The sequence below is a fragment of the Mya arenaria genome, chromosome 3 (assembly GCF_026914265.1).
Source record: "Mya arenaria isolate MELC-2E11 chromosome 3, ASM2691426v1".
NCBI classification, from domain to species: Eukaryota; Metazoa; Mollusca; class Bivalvia; order Myida; family Myidae; genus Mya; species Mya arenaria.
Window position 1 is genome coordinate 7,485,435 of NC_069124.1, and position 15,294 is coordinate 7,500,728.

A 15,294-nucleotide genomic window follows, 5' to 3' on the forward strand; every position below is an offset into this window, starting at 1 on the left:
ATACATATCATTCATTTCCAGGAACAGTATAGTTTGCTAATTCATGTTCGTTTTCAAAAAGACCTAACAATTCTTGATAAACATATATATATATATATATATATATATATATATATATATATATATATATATATATATATATATATATATATATATAATTTATGCACTGTGCTGTTTGTAGAGTTTTGTGCTGTTCTATGTTTCTTGTTCGTGATTTTGTGTGCTATGTCTTTGGCGTTTGCCCAGTGCCACTAAACCGGGTTTATGTTTAAACTTTTTGCTACTGAGCATGTTTCTGTAGCTTTTTGCATACATATTGGTCGAAACTCGGTACGCACTATTAACAATGGTGTTCATTTCATTGCCGTTGTTACAAATTCAACTGGTATCCAAATGTCCTTACACAATTGCCTTTCAGCTATACAAAGTTCAATTTACATGAACAATAAGGAAGCTGATACAGTTTACGCTGGCGATCTCAATGTGGCCACTGAGTCCGTCCAAAAACTTTCCGGACTCATCAAGAACGTGACCACGAATAAGACTGGCGTCATCGATATGGCTATGGTATTTTTGTACTTTGTACTTAAAATGTTACCTTCCTTTTTGATAGCTTGCGGAATCTCTAAACGCAATTTGGACATTTAAAAAAAACCTGTTTAATTATGTTTGCATTATTAATGTAGGTATCAATTAAATGTGTATTTGCATAAATAAAATCTCACAACACATATAAATGCTCCTTGGAAATGTATGCATTCGTAAACTTGCGTCATGTTCTACGTGAACCATCATTTGATGGTTCAAAATTAATAATGTTTTTTTTTCTAAACCCATCGCACCAAGTCGTGTGTGATTGACCCTGTAGCCATTATTGAATTACATGTTAATAGTTTTGCATTCTGCTGAGCGATTTTAGATTACCATGGCTCGTCAATTATCAAAAGATTGTCTAATAAATGTCAGTTTAATGTAATTTCCATGGATTTATAATAACAATCGTGATTCTCTATTACGCACTTTTGATATATACTAGGGTAACCCCGTGTAAGATTTCCGCGCTACACTTGTTCAACTGAGGACTATCCTCAATCGTATTCGCAAGCTCTTCTGGGGTTCAGTGAGTTAAGCTGTACTTTAAATGCTAAGCTGTTCCTGTAATTCATTTCCAACAAAAACACTGCTAATGTTAATGGACAATTTTATGGTTAAAATCGCACATGCGTGGCATGTTTATTGATTTAAAACAATTAGGTGCGACGGGAAAGGGACAGTATTGCTGAGACGGATTATTTATCGTTAAACACACCCTGCAAGTTTATGACTAGTTAAACAATTAACTTATTGTTATGTTTACACAAACTGAAAGTGCATGGATTCACACAAACAGACGTTAAACGCATTTCGAGAAATTCAACTTGTTATCCAATGTCACCGTGCTTACGTTTTACACAAAAGTCCATTGGATCCAATTATCATGATAAAAAGGCACAAGTCCACCGAGGTAACGCGTTTATCTTAGGATTTGTTTCAAAAGAAGAAACTTTCATTCTACATAGAATCAAATATGGAAAATGCAGGATTATGCCCATTGAAGGAGTTTTTAACAAGTATTTGAACAATAAAGGTGGTTTGGACAAGGGCCGGAAATAGTTATGAATACCTTCTTATTATGAATATAATTAAAAAAGAAATACTGTTTTAAACATCTCTGACTGATCATTTCTTCTATAAATTCAACCAATTGACTATAATTATTCATATTTACAGAACACATAATTCCATACTTATGACAAGTAGGTCAAAAACGAGATTTTCTTTGGCAGACAATTGCTGCGATTAGTGACATCGTCCGTAAAAAAACAAAAAAAAACGGCTTCAACCCTATTTGCAATTAGAAACAAAAATGCCTGATTTGAAATTTAGATATTTTTTGTAATTGTCAATATGTGAACAAATCAATGAATAAAAGCAAAACATTTCCAAGAGACATTATCAAAACTAGATGCAGTAAGAACAGTGTCGCTTTTAGTTCGATTCCTGGCATAAACGCATGTGGGTTTGGTTTGTGGTCACAACGCAGGCCTGACACGTGGGTATCCTCCGGATATTCTGATTTCACCTACATTACAAGATAAAGAAGTTTTTCAGTGATCAAGTTCTCAAGTTTAAACTTACAATTTTGCTGCCACTCCTTGACATGACCGCTTCACAGCTGTTGGAAGAAAGATAGTACGCATCGCTTGTTAGGTTGATGTCGTGATATTATATTTAAATTTGAATCTTTGTATGCAGGGTTTCGGGAGTTGCGTTGGAAGCATAATTGACCCTGACACGGCGGAAATTTGGCAGTTTACTCCACAGGTAGGCACGAAATATCCGGGCCTGCTGTTTTTGATCTCATTCGTATTAGCTCCTTCCTATTTATGTAATATAGCGTGCTAATTGGGGTCGATTATAATCTATGTGTGTTTAAATAACATGATAAAAGGAACGTTTATGTATTCACTATGATTGAATTGCCGATAAAGTTTTATTTTAGAAAATTAATTCAAATTTATACGTGTTTGTGAGACGTGAGATTCAGAAATAGTTCGGACTAAAAGTGGAACATTCAATGAACAGAAAGTACACGAATATGATAATCTAGCTTTTGAACATAAACTACTCAAAACTGACCAACGATCACCCTTGGCTTCTTCATATTTCCTTTTATTTCGTCATCAAATAGCATATATTTTTACAATAAAACTTTGCCAAAATTGCTACAGAAATACAAGGATGTTGTCAAACGTGTCAATTAGGTGGTGTTCAATATGAACTTTAAGTAAATCTTATGGTCAAAAAGCGTTGGCTTAATTCACGGTATAGGTCCGTTATTTATATCACACAATCCTACTAGCTTCATATATATACACTATATCGTGCTTAGGTCCAATCAAGATTTATATTGAATACCACCCCTGGGGGCCGTTTCATTAAAGGAGTTTTGTCGTTACTTCAATTTACTTATATCTGTATAAAGATCACAAATGTCAATTCATCGAGGTAGTATTTTTATTTTGTTTCCTCAACTTTGTTTTCTTACTCGAAGCTGGATAAAGTTCAATTCATTAAAATATGTAGCACAATAAAGAAACTATGACGATTTAAGTAATCGAATAGTGTTTTTTTTTAAACAGACCCACCCTCATACTATATCACATCGGAAAAAGAATATACGACTGTAGCTTATAATGATTATACTCCTTACAGGGTTATTTGGAGGGCAAAATGACCTCCATCCTACAGTCTACAGAAGACGCTTCCAAGCATCTGGCAGAACACTTTGCCAACACGATAAGCAATACGCGAACCAAGAGACAACTACAAACAGACCATTCCATATACTTCTCGAATAGAAACCTAGGTGACTTACATCCTTGCACGTCCTATATCTGTCATGTATTATGTTCTTGTTGAGAGTCATTAATCTAAATTACACAAATCTGTTTAGCATAAATCTTGTTTTTCGGTTTCTATTTACGAGTCTTCCCTCTGGAGTAACTGTCAGTTTTAACACTATTTTTGTTTTATGCAGAATACTCCGTGAATATACTTGACAGACAAAATGGCTTTGATTTCTTTACGCGATCAACGCCTGGCATCGGAGCATCCATACATCTACCAGAGGAAATATTTAACATGTCGGTGGTTAAAACAAGTGGTAAAGAATATTTTTTTCTTCCGAACAATCCTTTTTGTTGCAGCGTGTCTCGCGGGAATTGTTATCGAGATAAATAAACGTGTTTTATATTTAAACCATGTGTTTACATCGCTAAATGTCTGATGAACTGGATGTATCTAAGCAAGTACATTGATAATGATTGGCCACAGGGCAATGAGTTATGACTTGGTTTAAATTAAACTACTCTAACATGATTGTTTTTAATCTTTTCTAGCACGTTTCATTCACATTTACACGGCAAAGTATCCCACTATTGCCGACCTCTTACAGAAGACGGATATGCTTAAAACCTCTGACAAGTAATACCCTTAATTTCTTGTTGTATGTACTAATTGAAAACTTAAATATCGAGGGATGTCAAAACTAAATGAAATAATAAAAACAATCTATGAACCACCATTGTACCTGTTATATTTGTCACTGAAATGACTGTCTTTGGTAAAACGTTGGTATAACACAACTCGTATACGACACAATATAGTCTGTAAAATAAATGAACTTGTTCTTGTTGAAATGATGTTCATACAATGTATATTTTGTAGTAGGAATTTAGATGGGATGATCATATCAAACGTCATATCCGGCAAGATCTTGAATGTACCGGAACAAGAATTCCAGCACCTAGAGAAACCGGTCAAGCTCATATTCCGCGTAAAGGTAATGCTTTAAGCACGCTTATTTGTTCCATTAAAGTCAACATACTATATACAATGTTCGGATAAAAGACAGTGACTGTTGAACGGTATATAAATTATTGTTTGTTAATATTTCTTTGTTGTATTAGTCATATTGTTATGTATTAGAAATATTATTCTTCTACACTCATTATTCTGTTACATAATGTTTTGATATTCCCATATCGTACTGTTATAATTTTATTATTGTGTAATTATCATTTTGTTCTGTAATAATCAAATTGTTGTGCCTTCTTTAAAAGTTATGTTGTTCTGCACTTACTATTTTGTTCGGAAGTAGTAAAAATAGCAACTTTCATGAAGTGTTTAGCCCATTCTTTAAGGATTCTACGGAATTTGAAAGTAACGTATGTTAACGAATTAATAATGATGATACATTTAGGTGAATAGTTCCATCGAAGAGACTTTCAATGGAACCAGATTGTTGCAGAAATGCGTCTTCCTCAATACGTCAGCTCGGTATGTGTTTATTACATGGATCTTAACTAGAATTGTAAGAAAGGTTATTCTAATCTGTGTTGCTAAGAATTTGTTGCATTTTCACTTAAAAAACATAAGAAGATAAAACATTTGATAGAAATTGTCTTACTGCAGGACAAGACGGAATCAGAAGGAGGAGCAATTTTCAAATGGGAAAAAAGCGGCCGTACAAAACAATAAATTGATTGGCAACTTTTGGAACACGATTAATCTCTACTCCTCCTTCTGCTAATCATCGTATTTAGATAAAAATTATATCTTCATGGTAACAAAATTAATCCCTTTTGGGCAAGCCAAGCTTGTGCAATGATAATTACAACACCGCCAATGCTTATGCACCGGCTTATTTTGAGTTTTAATTTTATTGTTATTGTAAAAATCCTAAGCAATATTTACCACATGAATGACTACTGTTACAGAACAGCTAAAGACAGATGGTTAAAAGATGGCTGTTACAGGGTTGACGCCGAGAGCAATGCCACCCATACTGTGTGCAAGTGTAGCCATCTGACAAACTTCGCCGTCCTACTGGATATTTATGAAGTTGAGGTAGGTAACACCTTTAAACAAGCTCATAGTTAAACTGTTGCCTGCTGTGCTTGGCCCTATAGCTACTATTGTTTTTTTCCTTCTTATTTTCACTATTTTTTGTGTGGGAAATTGAATGCGCTTTATGTTTACACCATGGACATTGGTTCTTATGGCATTCACAATACAAGTAAAATCTTCCACATGTCATGTCTTTGAAACTAGCAATTTACATGACTGATTCAATGTTTTATCATCTCTGTTCTTTTTTAATTGTAGAATAGATCTGCCAATTTTGAAAAACATATGTAGGAAATATGGTTCTACAGATATAAAGATACAAATAAAAATTAAAAGGAGGAGACGAAATGGAATAAATAAATTATATTCCTGAATCTTAACAAGTAAACTCAGATAAACCGACCGAGGAAGCTGCAGTTTGTTATCCTAGAACGTCTGTTAACATGTGCGAGATTATTAAGAAATTAATAAACACCAATTGGACTGAAAATGCCATATTTTTTTTTAAATGAAAATAAGCAAACTGATATGAATATAAGTACACAAACATAATTTATTTTGACCATTATTGTGGAGAGTAAATTTAGAGCAAACGAGAAGGAGAATTTGATCAATTCCACTGAAGCCTTGATCTTAATCTTGATTTGTGGTCACGCACGAGGATTGGTCGGTACGGTCGCGGAAGTTAAACATACAAATAAAAATTCCGTTAGAAATGTTTTTAAAGTTGTTTAATGAAATTCAATGCAGTCTATATTGATGGAAGATTTATGGACGCTATATTTAAATTTCTGGTATCGATGACAACACACATGTGTTAACTAGACGCAGGTCAAACTAGAACATATTTAATTTCAGTATGATTGCAATATACTGTAGCAGGATGAATTAGCGCTAAAATATCTATGTGTAAGGTCTTGGCATCATTTTTCTGAATATTTGAAGGGGTTATCTTCAGCAATAACTAAATAAACATCAGAAACAACCTTTTCGATCGCCAACGTGCGACATTGACGAACGTGGCATTGCACAAGTGTGAATAGATCTTTTCTTTCAGAAAATATGATGTTAATACGTGACACCTTTATCACAATTTTAACAAAATATAGTGTTATCATACTGTTGAAACTCGAAGACTTTCGAGAAAGTATTGACTTGAGAGAAGTACTTATATGTGTTTTGTCATGGATACCAAAATTGAGGTGTATCGTTTGATGAAATACATTCTTTTTTCTATCATCAATGTAGATTGCATTGAAATTCATTTTTTCCAATTTTTAACAATTTTGACATCATTTGTTACGTATACCTGTTTTTACATGTCCGCGAACTTACAGAACAGACCTCGTACAAGTATACGTATTGTACGTCATAATCTAAAGTACTTAAAAATTTACTTTGTGTTGTTCTCACAAATTATGTTAAAATGTACTAAATTAATATTAATCTCCGCTGGTTTAAATCAATTATATATCACCTTTTCTTTGATTGATAACTTTCTTTACCGAATAAAATGTAATAATAATTATAATTAAAAAAACAACAACATTGAAATTATATTTAAAGGAAGCAATTGATGAAGGCAACCAGAAGATTCTAACGTACGTGTCCTACGCTGGCGGAGGCTTATCAGTACTGTGCTGTATTACTGCCGTTTTTGTCTTCGAGTTCTTTAGGTAATCAATTGCACACATCCAATGGGGTTTTCATTAAATAACATAGGTATCGTTTTTTTATACAATTCATTATCAACTCTTTTGTCTTTTTTTAAAACAATATACAAATAAAAATGTCCGTTCAAAACAATGAAAGCAACAAGCCTCAAAATAGACCCTGTTTAGCAGCGTAAGGCATGTGCCAAACGACAATGAACTACTCGAGAAACAAACGTATAAACACCACCTACACAAACGTGTGTGTGTGTCGTGATTTATTTTGTGTTCTCCCGACTTCCTTTGAAAAATAGTGTCTATTCTAGTGGTTTCGTTAAACACTTTGATTAGGCCTAATTTGCCTATTTGTCAATGCACAGTATTTCAATGGTTAAGCCCAATTATGAACTGTTTTCATTCAAATGGTCTTTATCCATTTTCCGGCTAAACATAAGTGCATTTAGAGAGAGCTGAATACGGAAAGAGAAATCAATTAGGCTAGTTAATTGCTTCAAATCGGAATATGTTTTTCAAGAAATGACAAAGACGTTCTTTTCTTTCAGACTAAAGACCCAAAGGGTTCGCATTAATGAACAGCTAGCCGTTGCAATAGTCTGCTTGCAGCTATTCTTCCTCACGGGAATTGACCAAACTCAAAACAGGGTAAAATGTCTTATTGCCTATCCCTGTTTCGTCAAGGATTGTTTGAAAAGTTATATGGCTATTGCCATTTGGCGTACGGTTTCCGTTTTAGTTTACGGATTGTCTTCATTCTGGATATCGTATTCTGGACACATCTTCTTGTTTTGACCTTTGTATTTTTCTCCATTCACAATAAAGATCTGATGATGATCTGTTTTGACGTTGTAAAAGGAAGTTCAACAACAAACGCATTTGTCTAGAATTGAATAAACTCCTACGACACCGGATATAATTAGATTAGACAGGCTCTCAGAACATGCTTGCGATTATTTCAGATAAAAATGAAATGATGTCCACATACACATTTATCAAAAACGAAAATAACTATTGATTTCAAATGGTACCATTTTTAAGATGGCTTATATGATTAAAAATATTGAATGAGCGACTCTAATTTATGATATTTTCGATTTTATTTTAAGGATGTTTGCTTGGCCGTTGCTATATGTCTCCACTATTTTCTGCTGGCCATGTTTTGTTGGATGCTGGTAGAAGGAGCTAATCTGTACCTTGTGCTTGTCAAGGTGTTTGAGTCAAGATCACATCTTAAGAAATATATGCTGGTTGGCTGGGGTAGGTTATCTAATAGTTTGAGTTAAATCGTTTTAATTGATGTATTCGGTTTAGGGTACTATGTTTTGTGTAATAACGATTTTACAAGATATCGGTCGGTTTGGAAACTAAACTGTATAGCTGCCTGTTGTATAAGGCGTATTTCAATTAAAATACTATAATGCGATACAATTGTATACGCCGAGTGCTAATTGAGGTTATAAATATTTATTTAAGGTGTGCCTCTGGTTGTTGTTGGTATATCAGCGGGCGTCATGCACGACCAGTATGGAACAGACACAGTGTAAGCGTTACGATTTACATTGTCGAACAGACTTGTGTGATCATTACGATATATTTATATTGTCGAACAGACTTTTGTGATCATTACGATATATTTATATTGTCGAACCGACTTTGTGTGATCCTTACGATATATTTATATTGTCGAACCGACTTTGTGTGATCATTACGATATATTTATATTGTCGAACCGACTTTGTGTGATCATTGCGATATATTTATATTGTCGAACCGACTTTGTGTGATCATTGCGATATATTTATATTGTCGAACCGACTTTGTGTGATCATTGCGGTATATTTATATTGTCGAACCGACTTTGTGTGATCACTGCGGTATATTTATATTGTCGAACCGACTTTGTGTGATAATTTCGATATATTTATATTGTCGAATCGACTTTGTGTGATCATTACGATTGACGTACCTAGCCATACGCCAGAACGCCAGGGCGTACAGAACAGTTTTTGTTTCTTATAAAAGACAATTGCTTAAAGTCCAAATCAGGAATAAAAAAAAACTAAATGCTAATGAGTTGTATATGCAAACAACGTTTTACTGGTAAAAGTTAATTGTAATTTCACGGAAGGTTGGCATTAAGAATGCTGACAATAGTTCTTTCATTATTTTATCATTTAAAATTAATCCAAAGGGGGCACCTGTCCCTCTCTCATGTCATATATAATATTTGGAGACCACCTTATAGAAGACCTTCACATTTCAACAGCTCAATTAAGTTTATAAGCGTACAGTTCGAATGATTCAGGGACCCCTCTGGCAACGATATTTTTAAATTGCCGCACAATCATTGTGTAAGCAATAAGATATGTGTGTATGTTGTCCAACCGACATTGCAAGCCAACGGCTATAATACACTGCTAGAAACGACTCCGTGTAAGCAAACAGTTACATTCTGGCACCTTGTATCATTGCTAAATATTGAAATCGTAAAATTGAACTTGTGCAAACCATACAATATGTATTGAAATCGTCAGACCGACTTTGTTTATGCCTTTCATTTTGTATATTGTTATTGTCAGAAGTATAAATAACATGCTATGTGACTATTGTCAGAAAATACACTGGTCAACACTAAAATGAGTTTAGTTTACAAAAACAGACACTGTGTAGGTAGTATGATTACTTACTTGTAATCTTTAGATCAAACGCTGTGTAAGAATAACGAAATATCCAAATAATGGACTTTTCCAATATTAATTTCCTGGTTTTGTAAAACTAGTTTCGGGTGTCAGAAATGGAATTACTTTTTATCTTAACCAAATACATTTCAGGTGCTGGGTCACACATAGCGTTCTGCTGAAAACTGTTGTTCCCCCCGTCGGCTTTGTTATAACGGTATGTAAATGATTAACAGTTTATATTCATATGACTGGTCATTTCAAAGGCATTTGTATTGAAATGAATAAGCTTTATTGACCAAAACATATCATGATCGTGTTATTAAGTAGCTAAGATTTAATTTGGCCAGTTTTAAAACCATACATGTTTCCGGTGCTTTATATGTTTTCCTTATATAACAATAAATGGTCAAGAACCACCATACATCTTCTACCATTCTTTTTGCAAGCAATTTAATTGAGCTTGTTATTTTCCGGCATTATTAGTCCCGCCCTTCTCTTTTTGCAATTACCGTCCACCCACTATACACTCAAACTGAGTGCTAACATTTTTACATTCTGTCATTGTCCACATTTATTTTATTCTCCGTCGGTTACTCTATTAAATGATGCACTTAAATAGGAACAAATCACAAAGAGCCATCTTATTGTAATGATGACAACATTTGGCTATGATAATAAGGCATATGCTTTTATGAGTTGAAATCATGGTATTTGGCATTCATTAATGATTGAGCTCCCTTCATTTGTACAAAGTCTATCGATAATTTTCCAAACAAGAAGAGACAATATGGCAATATTGCAGTTTCAATTATAAATATATCACATATACCACTTCTCGTTACAAATGTATAGTTTGTGAGTTCTCATAATTTCATGTATTTGCATTTAAACGATATAACAACTTGGCACGTGTTTAAGCCTACAAATATACAAGTGAGGTGTATCTAAGGTCTTTGAGCCTAGTCATAGATCTATGTCAGTCTAAAAAAAAAGGCGTTTCATGGCGCTTTCGAGGAAGTAAGCATAATATATAAGCTTTACTTTCTGCTCGAGACACACACCATATATAGTGACCAAACTTCTATTTGTCAAACTGTAACCATTTTCTTAGACGAACAGAAGCACACTAATATAAGTATCTACTTCAATTCCAAATATCATGAGTCTCAATTGATGCTGTTGCCAATAAGAATGTATAAGTCCATATTAACATGCCAGATTTAGATGCCACGAAGCCACTCCTAAGATATATTTCGATCATATAAGGTTAAATAGATCACACATGATTTGTCATCCGTAAGGGGCAAACGCTCAAATATAATCTCTGCAATTGACAAATTGTAATCGAGAACTATATATAAATATTGGGCAATCAGCTATTCACATAATTGTATTCCCCTTGGGGAAGCATTAAATATCCGGCCTTATATGAATCTAGACGCTCTGTAATAGACATTCGCATAACATTGGCACCAGAAATGACAAAAAGGCCGAATAAGCAATTTTGATAAAACGGCGAGACTCCTCAAGAGACATGCTACTTCCTTGACAATGATGAAAACATCTTATTTTGTGAAATAAGCTTCCGTAATCTCAATTGTAATGGTAAATTAAAGTGTCACTCAACGCCAAGTGACATTCATTATTTGTAATTTATTATACAATGAATACTACATGGACAAGCCCATGGGTCTACATTCAAAAATAACCCTGGTTAGATGCAACGCATGGGCCCAAACGACAATTAACTAAAGACATACACTTATAAACATCACATACACACATCACAAGCATACCAGACACACACGCACTATAGCGTGGCAAAATGAAACATATTTAACTTCAGTAATAAGGTGTATAAAACATTATGTGTACTGTATATGGTGAAATTAAGTCAGAGAGATGTCAGTGAGGTAAAATACCTCGAATTGTCACATTTTTGCTTAACGAAAATATAGACGGAAACCTAACTGTACACAATGGCAACAAACCCAACCATATAGTGGTATAGCCATTTATAATAACCATCCATGAGACATTCCAGCCAGCATACAGCAAAACGCTACTGTTTTTCATTAACATGACATTTGTACGCGAAAACATTTTTACTCCACGAAAACAGAACCAATTATAGAGAAAGTGAGTACTACATGTAAATGCAAGTGTTCATATTGTTTAGCTCAACGTCAATTCCACTTTCAGGTGAACACGATTGTACTAGCGGTTGTCATGAAGATCATGTTCAACTCGATGTCACGGGGATCAAAAGCGACAGCTGAAGAGCGGTCTTCCATTAAGTAAGTTAGGCCTTAACAGAGTGATCAGCTCAGTGGCCATTACGTTAGTTCCGTATCAGACAAGCATCAAACAAGGCAGGCTTGGAAGAAATTAAACACGACTTTCTATGAATAACAATTACACAATCAGGACATTGTGAACTATCTTAGTCTCTCTCCTTGATAAATGAACTGAGTTATCGTATACAGAATAGTGGGTAGTTTACATACGATGATGAAAGATATTTCGATAGGAATAAATCTCGATGTAATACGACAGAGCTACAGACTTTATCTTAGAAAATTTAAATATTCCGGTGGCACTAAAATTTCAAAAGGCTTCACTAAACAAAAAATCCTACGAATGTGTTTTTTTTTTTAATGAAATGTGTTTAATCCTACTTGATAACAGATAAATGATCTAGTGTAATTGTAGAGACATATGTGATATTCAATATTTGTCTTAATGGGATCTAGAAATGATATTCGAATTAAGTGTTTTTGTTATTACTAACTGACCAATATAGTGTATGAAGTCAATGATGAATGACCATAAGATTAATTTCGTTGACTATTGAATACCACCCCAGGTCTTTAAATGTTCGAAATAACAGACCGTTGATATTTCAAACCAAATTCAGATTCTGATATGTAATATCTAAAACAATGTCGTTGAAATCGCGTTCCATGGTGTAATCCTTTCAAGTGAAGAGATGTCTAAGGTTAAAAATATAAATGAAATGATATAAACAAATATAAACAACAAAGAAATATAAAAATATCGAATTATTTGTATTGACGGGTCTCTCGATTGCGAACTCTCTAACACACGGAATGCAGTCTGTATTGACGCTGTAACATGCTCAAGACATTTCTGGAGACATTTCACAATAATCGGCAAGACAGAACTTACCAGAGATCGCCACGGATGACCGCAAGTTGCCTGGGAAATGATTGAACAAATGTTTACGTGCGATCTTCGCCATCTCTGCGGTATTCTGCGACCAAAGATACGAAACGTTTCCGGCAATGCACGAGATTTAACACATAATTAACAATATACTTTCTATACCTATTAGACTTAAAATTCGCACCTATGTAGGGGTATTGTACAAACTGTTAATTTCAGATTGTACGCGTTTATATGAGTTTTGTTCAATTATAAATACAAAGATGTACAATATAGGACTGTGTATGACGACATGAGTACAAACTTAGTACGACTCCGTACACAGTGCAAAAACAAGCCGGTAATCACACGCCTTGTGTCGTATTGTGTACGATGGGTGTGCGACAATGCACGATTAAGTCATCAGACACGTGCTAGAGGTGTCAGGATAGCGAGGGCACTTCCAAATAATATATGATTAACGATGACGCTGGATAGTGAGTGAAGTTAGACGTCACGCGATATGAGGTGGCTTCTCATGACATTTGGCAAGCCAAGCCTAGACAGTGTGACAGGGTATTACCGATCAACCCTAATATATGGATACTTTCATTATAACATAACAAGCGGTTTATTCTGAGCTGCTGGCTGGCATATTGTTTATGTGTATATATTAAGTAATGCAAGTTTGATTTTATTATTTTATTCGGGAACTTTTAACCATATAATCCCCATAAAATGATACAACGTATAAAATGTGTATAGCCCTAATTATGAACTTAGTAACACTGTTTGCTGTTAAGATAATTAAAATTGTCTATGTGCGTTCCAGGTCTGGCCTGAAGGCGGCGGCCGTGCTCCTGCCAGTGCTAGGCCTAACATGGACATTGGGATTTCTGTCCATCACAAGCAAGGAAACCCTGATATTCACCTATCTATTCACTATTCTGAATTCTCTTCAGGTAAATATAATTTTCGCAGAGTTGTTGTTGTATATATGTTAATTCACTGAAAGAGAACTGTATTGATAACGATTGACATACGTGTGTATGGATTAGGACAACTGGGGTTTTATCACTTCCATTTCTGTATGATTTTAAAACAATGATCTACTATATTTTTTCTTTTGTTTCAGGGTGTTTTCTTTTTCCTATTTCACTGCTTGTTAAGCACAGATGTAAGTTACCTTTTCTATGTGTTTGCCTTTTACCGTGACTTCGAATGACTGAGTTTATTGAGAAACTAGAGAAGATATATATCTCTATACCATTTATATTTAAAGAGATTGATAGATACGTTTTATCCTATATAATTGATGAGTAAATACAAACAGTAATTTGCGGTTAAATGTTATGAGCAATAACCGCAGTATGACTTCACATTAACAACATGCAAGTAGAACCAATATACCGCTACTCATAATACAATTACAATGCTTCTGTTTTGATTAAAAAGGTCCACAAAGCTTACGAGCGGAGGAATAGGCGACTAAGCCAGAAGCGAATGACACGGTCATCCATCTCCAAGAGAGGCACGCTCAAGCGAGAGCAAGAGTTGGACACACCCACCTTTAGTCGATCATCGGTACGTATATGACATATGTATATGTTAGTTTTGGTAAAATATCACTTACCAACTCACTCACCCTGTCAAGTAGGCCACAAATGTGTAAGTTTAGATTTTATCTAAGAAATGATTTGATTTTATCTAAGAAATGATTTATTTGATATCTTTCACTTGTTATGTTAGATATCAAGCTTCTCTTGCTGAATTGCCATGAGGTATTTCGGCCAATACCATGTGATATTGTGAGGAGTTTATCAACTAGGTTTGCGGATTAACTCAGACAAGATCTCCTTTATTAAAAAAGAAAATTATAAATGCCTCAATTTGTCTTGTAGATAAAGACATCTACAACACCACTGTCAACACTTGAGCGAAAACCTCCGTACAAGAATAGAGGTTATGTTGATGACGCCGTCTTTCATGCCAGAGACATTGACGACTCCCCTTTCTACGACACGCCGTACAGAGCCTCGTCCTCGACACAAGGAAGCGTGTCACGTTCTAGTCACTACAGCCACACGGGGAGACTACACAGGACTGATTTTGACAACCCGAACATTCAGTACGCGAGACATCCTTCGTATGAAAGCGATGTACCATTACCCAACGACGGCATTCGAAGATCAAGCAGGATTTCGGATACGTCAACCGACTACATTTTGTATTTTGGAAAGCGAGATTCTGGGACAAACGTCATGCAAACGTACCCTTCCGTCGACAGAAACGATCTGAATGACGTGTATGCGTCGATGAGAAAATAA

At 34.7% G+C, this 15,294-nt stretch overlaps 1 protein-coding gene across 1 annotated transcript; it reads left to right on the plus strand.

Annotated features, from left to right (window-relative positions):
- The first annotated feature begins 438 nt into the window (after positions 1 to 438).
- On the plus strand, positions 439 to 15,294 carry LOC128228639 (adhesion G protein-coupled receptor L3-like). Its single transcript, XM_052940059.1, has 18 exons — positions 439 to 567; positions 2,296 to 2,364; positions 3,256 to 3,409; positions 3,581 to 3,706; positions 3,942 to 4,026; positions 4,270 to 4,384; positions 4,805 to 4,881; positions 5,322 to 5,451; positions 7,018 to 7,127; positions 7,667 to 7,766; positions 8,228 to 8,378; positions 8,595 to 8,661; positions 9,953 to 10,016; positions 12,005 to 12,099; positions 13,800 to 13,929; positions 14,103 to 14,144; positions 14,423 to 14,551; positions 14,869 to 15,294. The coding sequence occupies exons 1-18, from the start codon at positions 439 to 441 to the stop codon at positions 15,292 to 15,294; spliced, it is 2,199 nt and encodes a 732-aa protein (XP_052796019.1).

What these genes read in the sequence shown, in the direction of transcription:
- LOC128228639 (XM_052940059.1), top strand. Translation starts at nt 439, where the DNA reads ATGAACAATAAGGAAGCTGATACAGTTTACGCTGGCGATCTCAATGTG. An exon ending in TGGATATTTATGAAGTTGAG is followed by an intron (nt 5,452 to 7,017) that starts GTAGGTAACACC and finishes TTATATTTAAAG; the next exon opens with GAAGCAATTGATGAAGGCAA. An exon ending in CCGTCGGCTTTGTTATAACG is followed by an intron (nt 10,017 to 12,004) that starts GTATGTAAATGA and finishes TTCCACTTTCAG; the next exon opens with GTGAACACGATTGTACTAGC.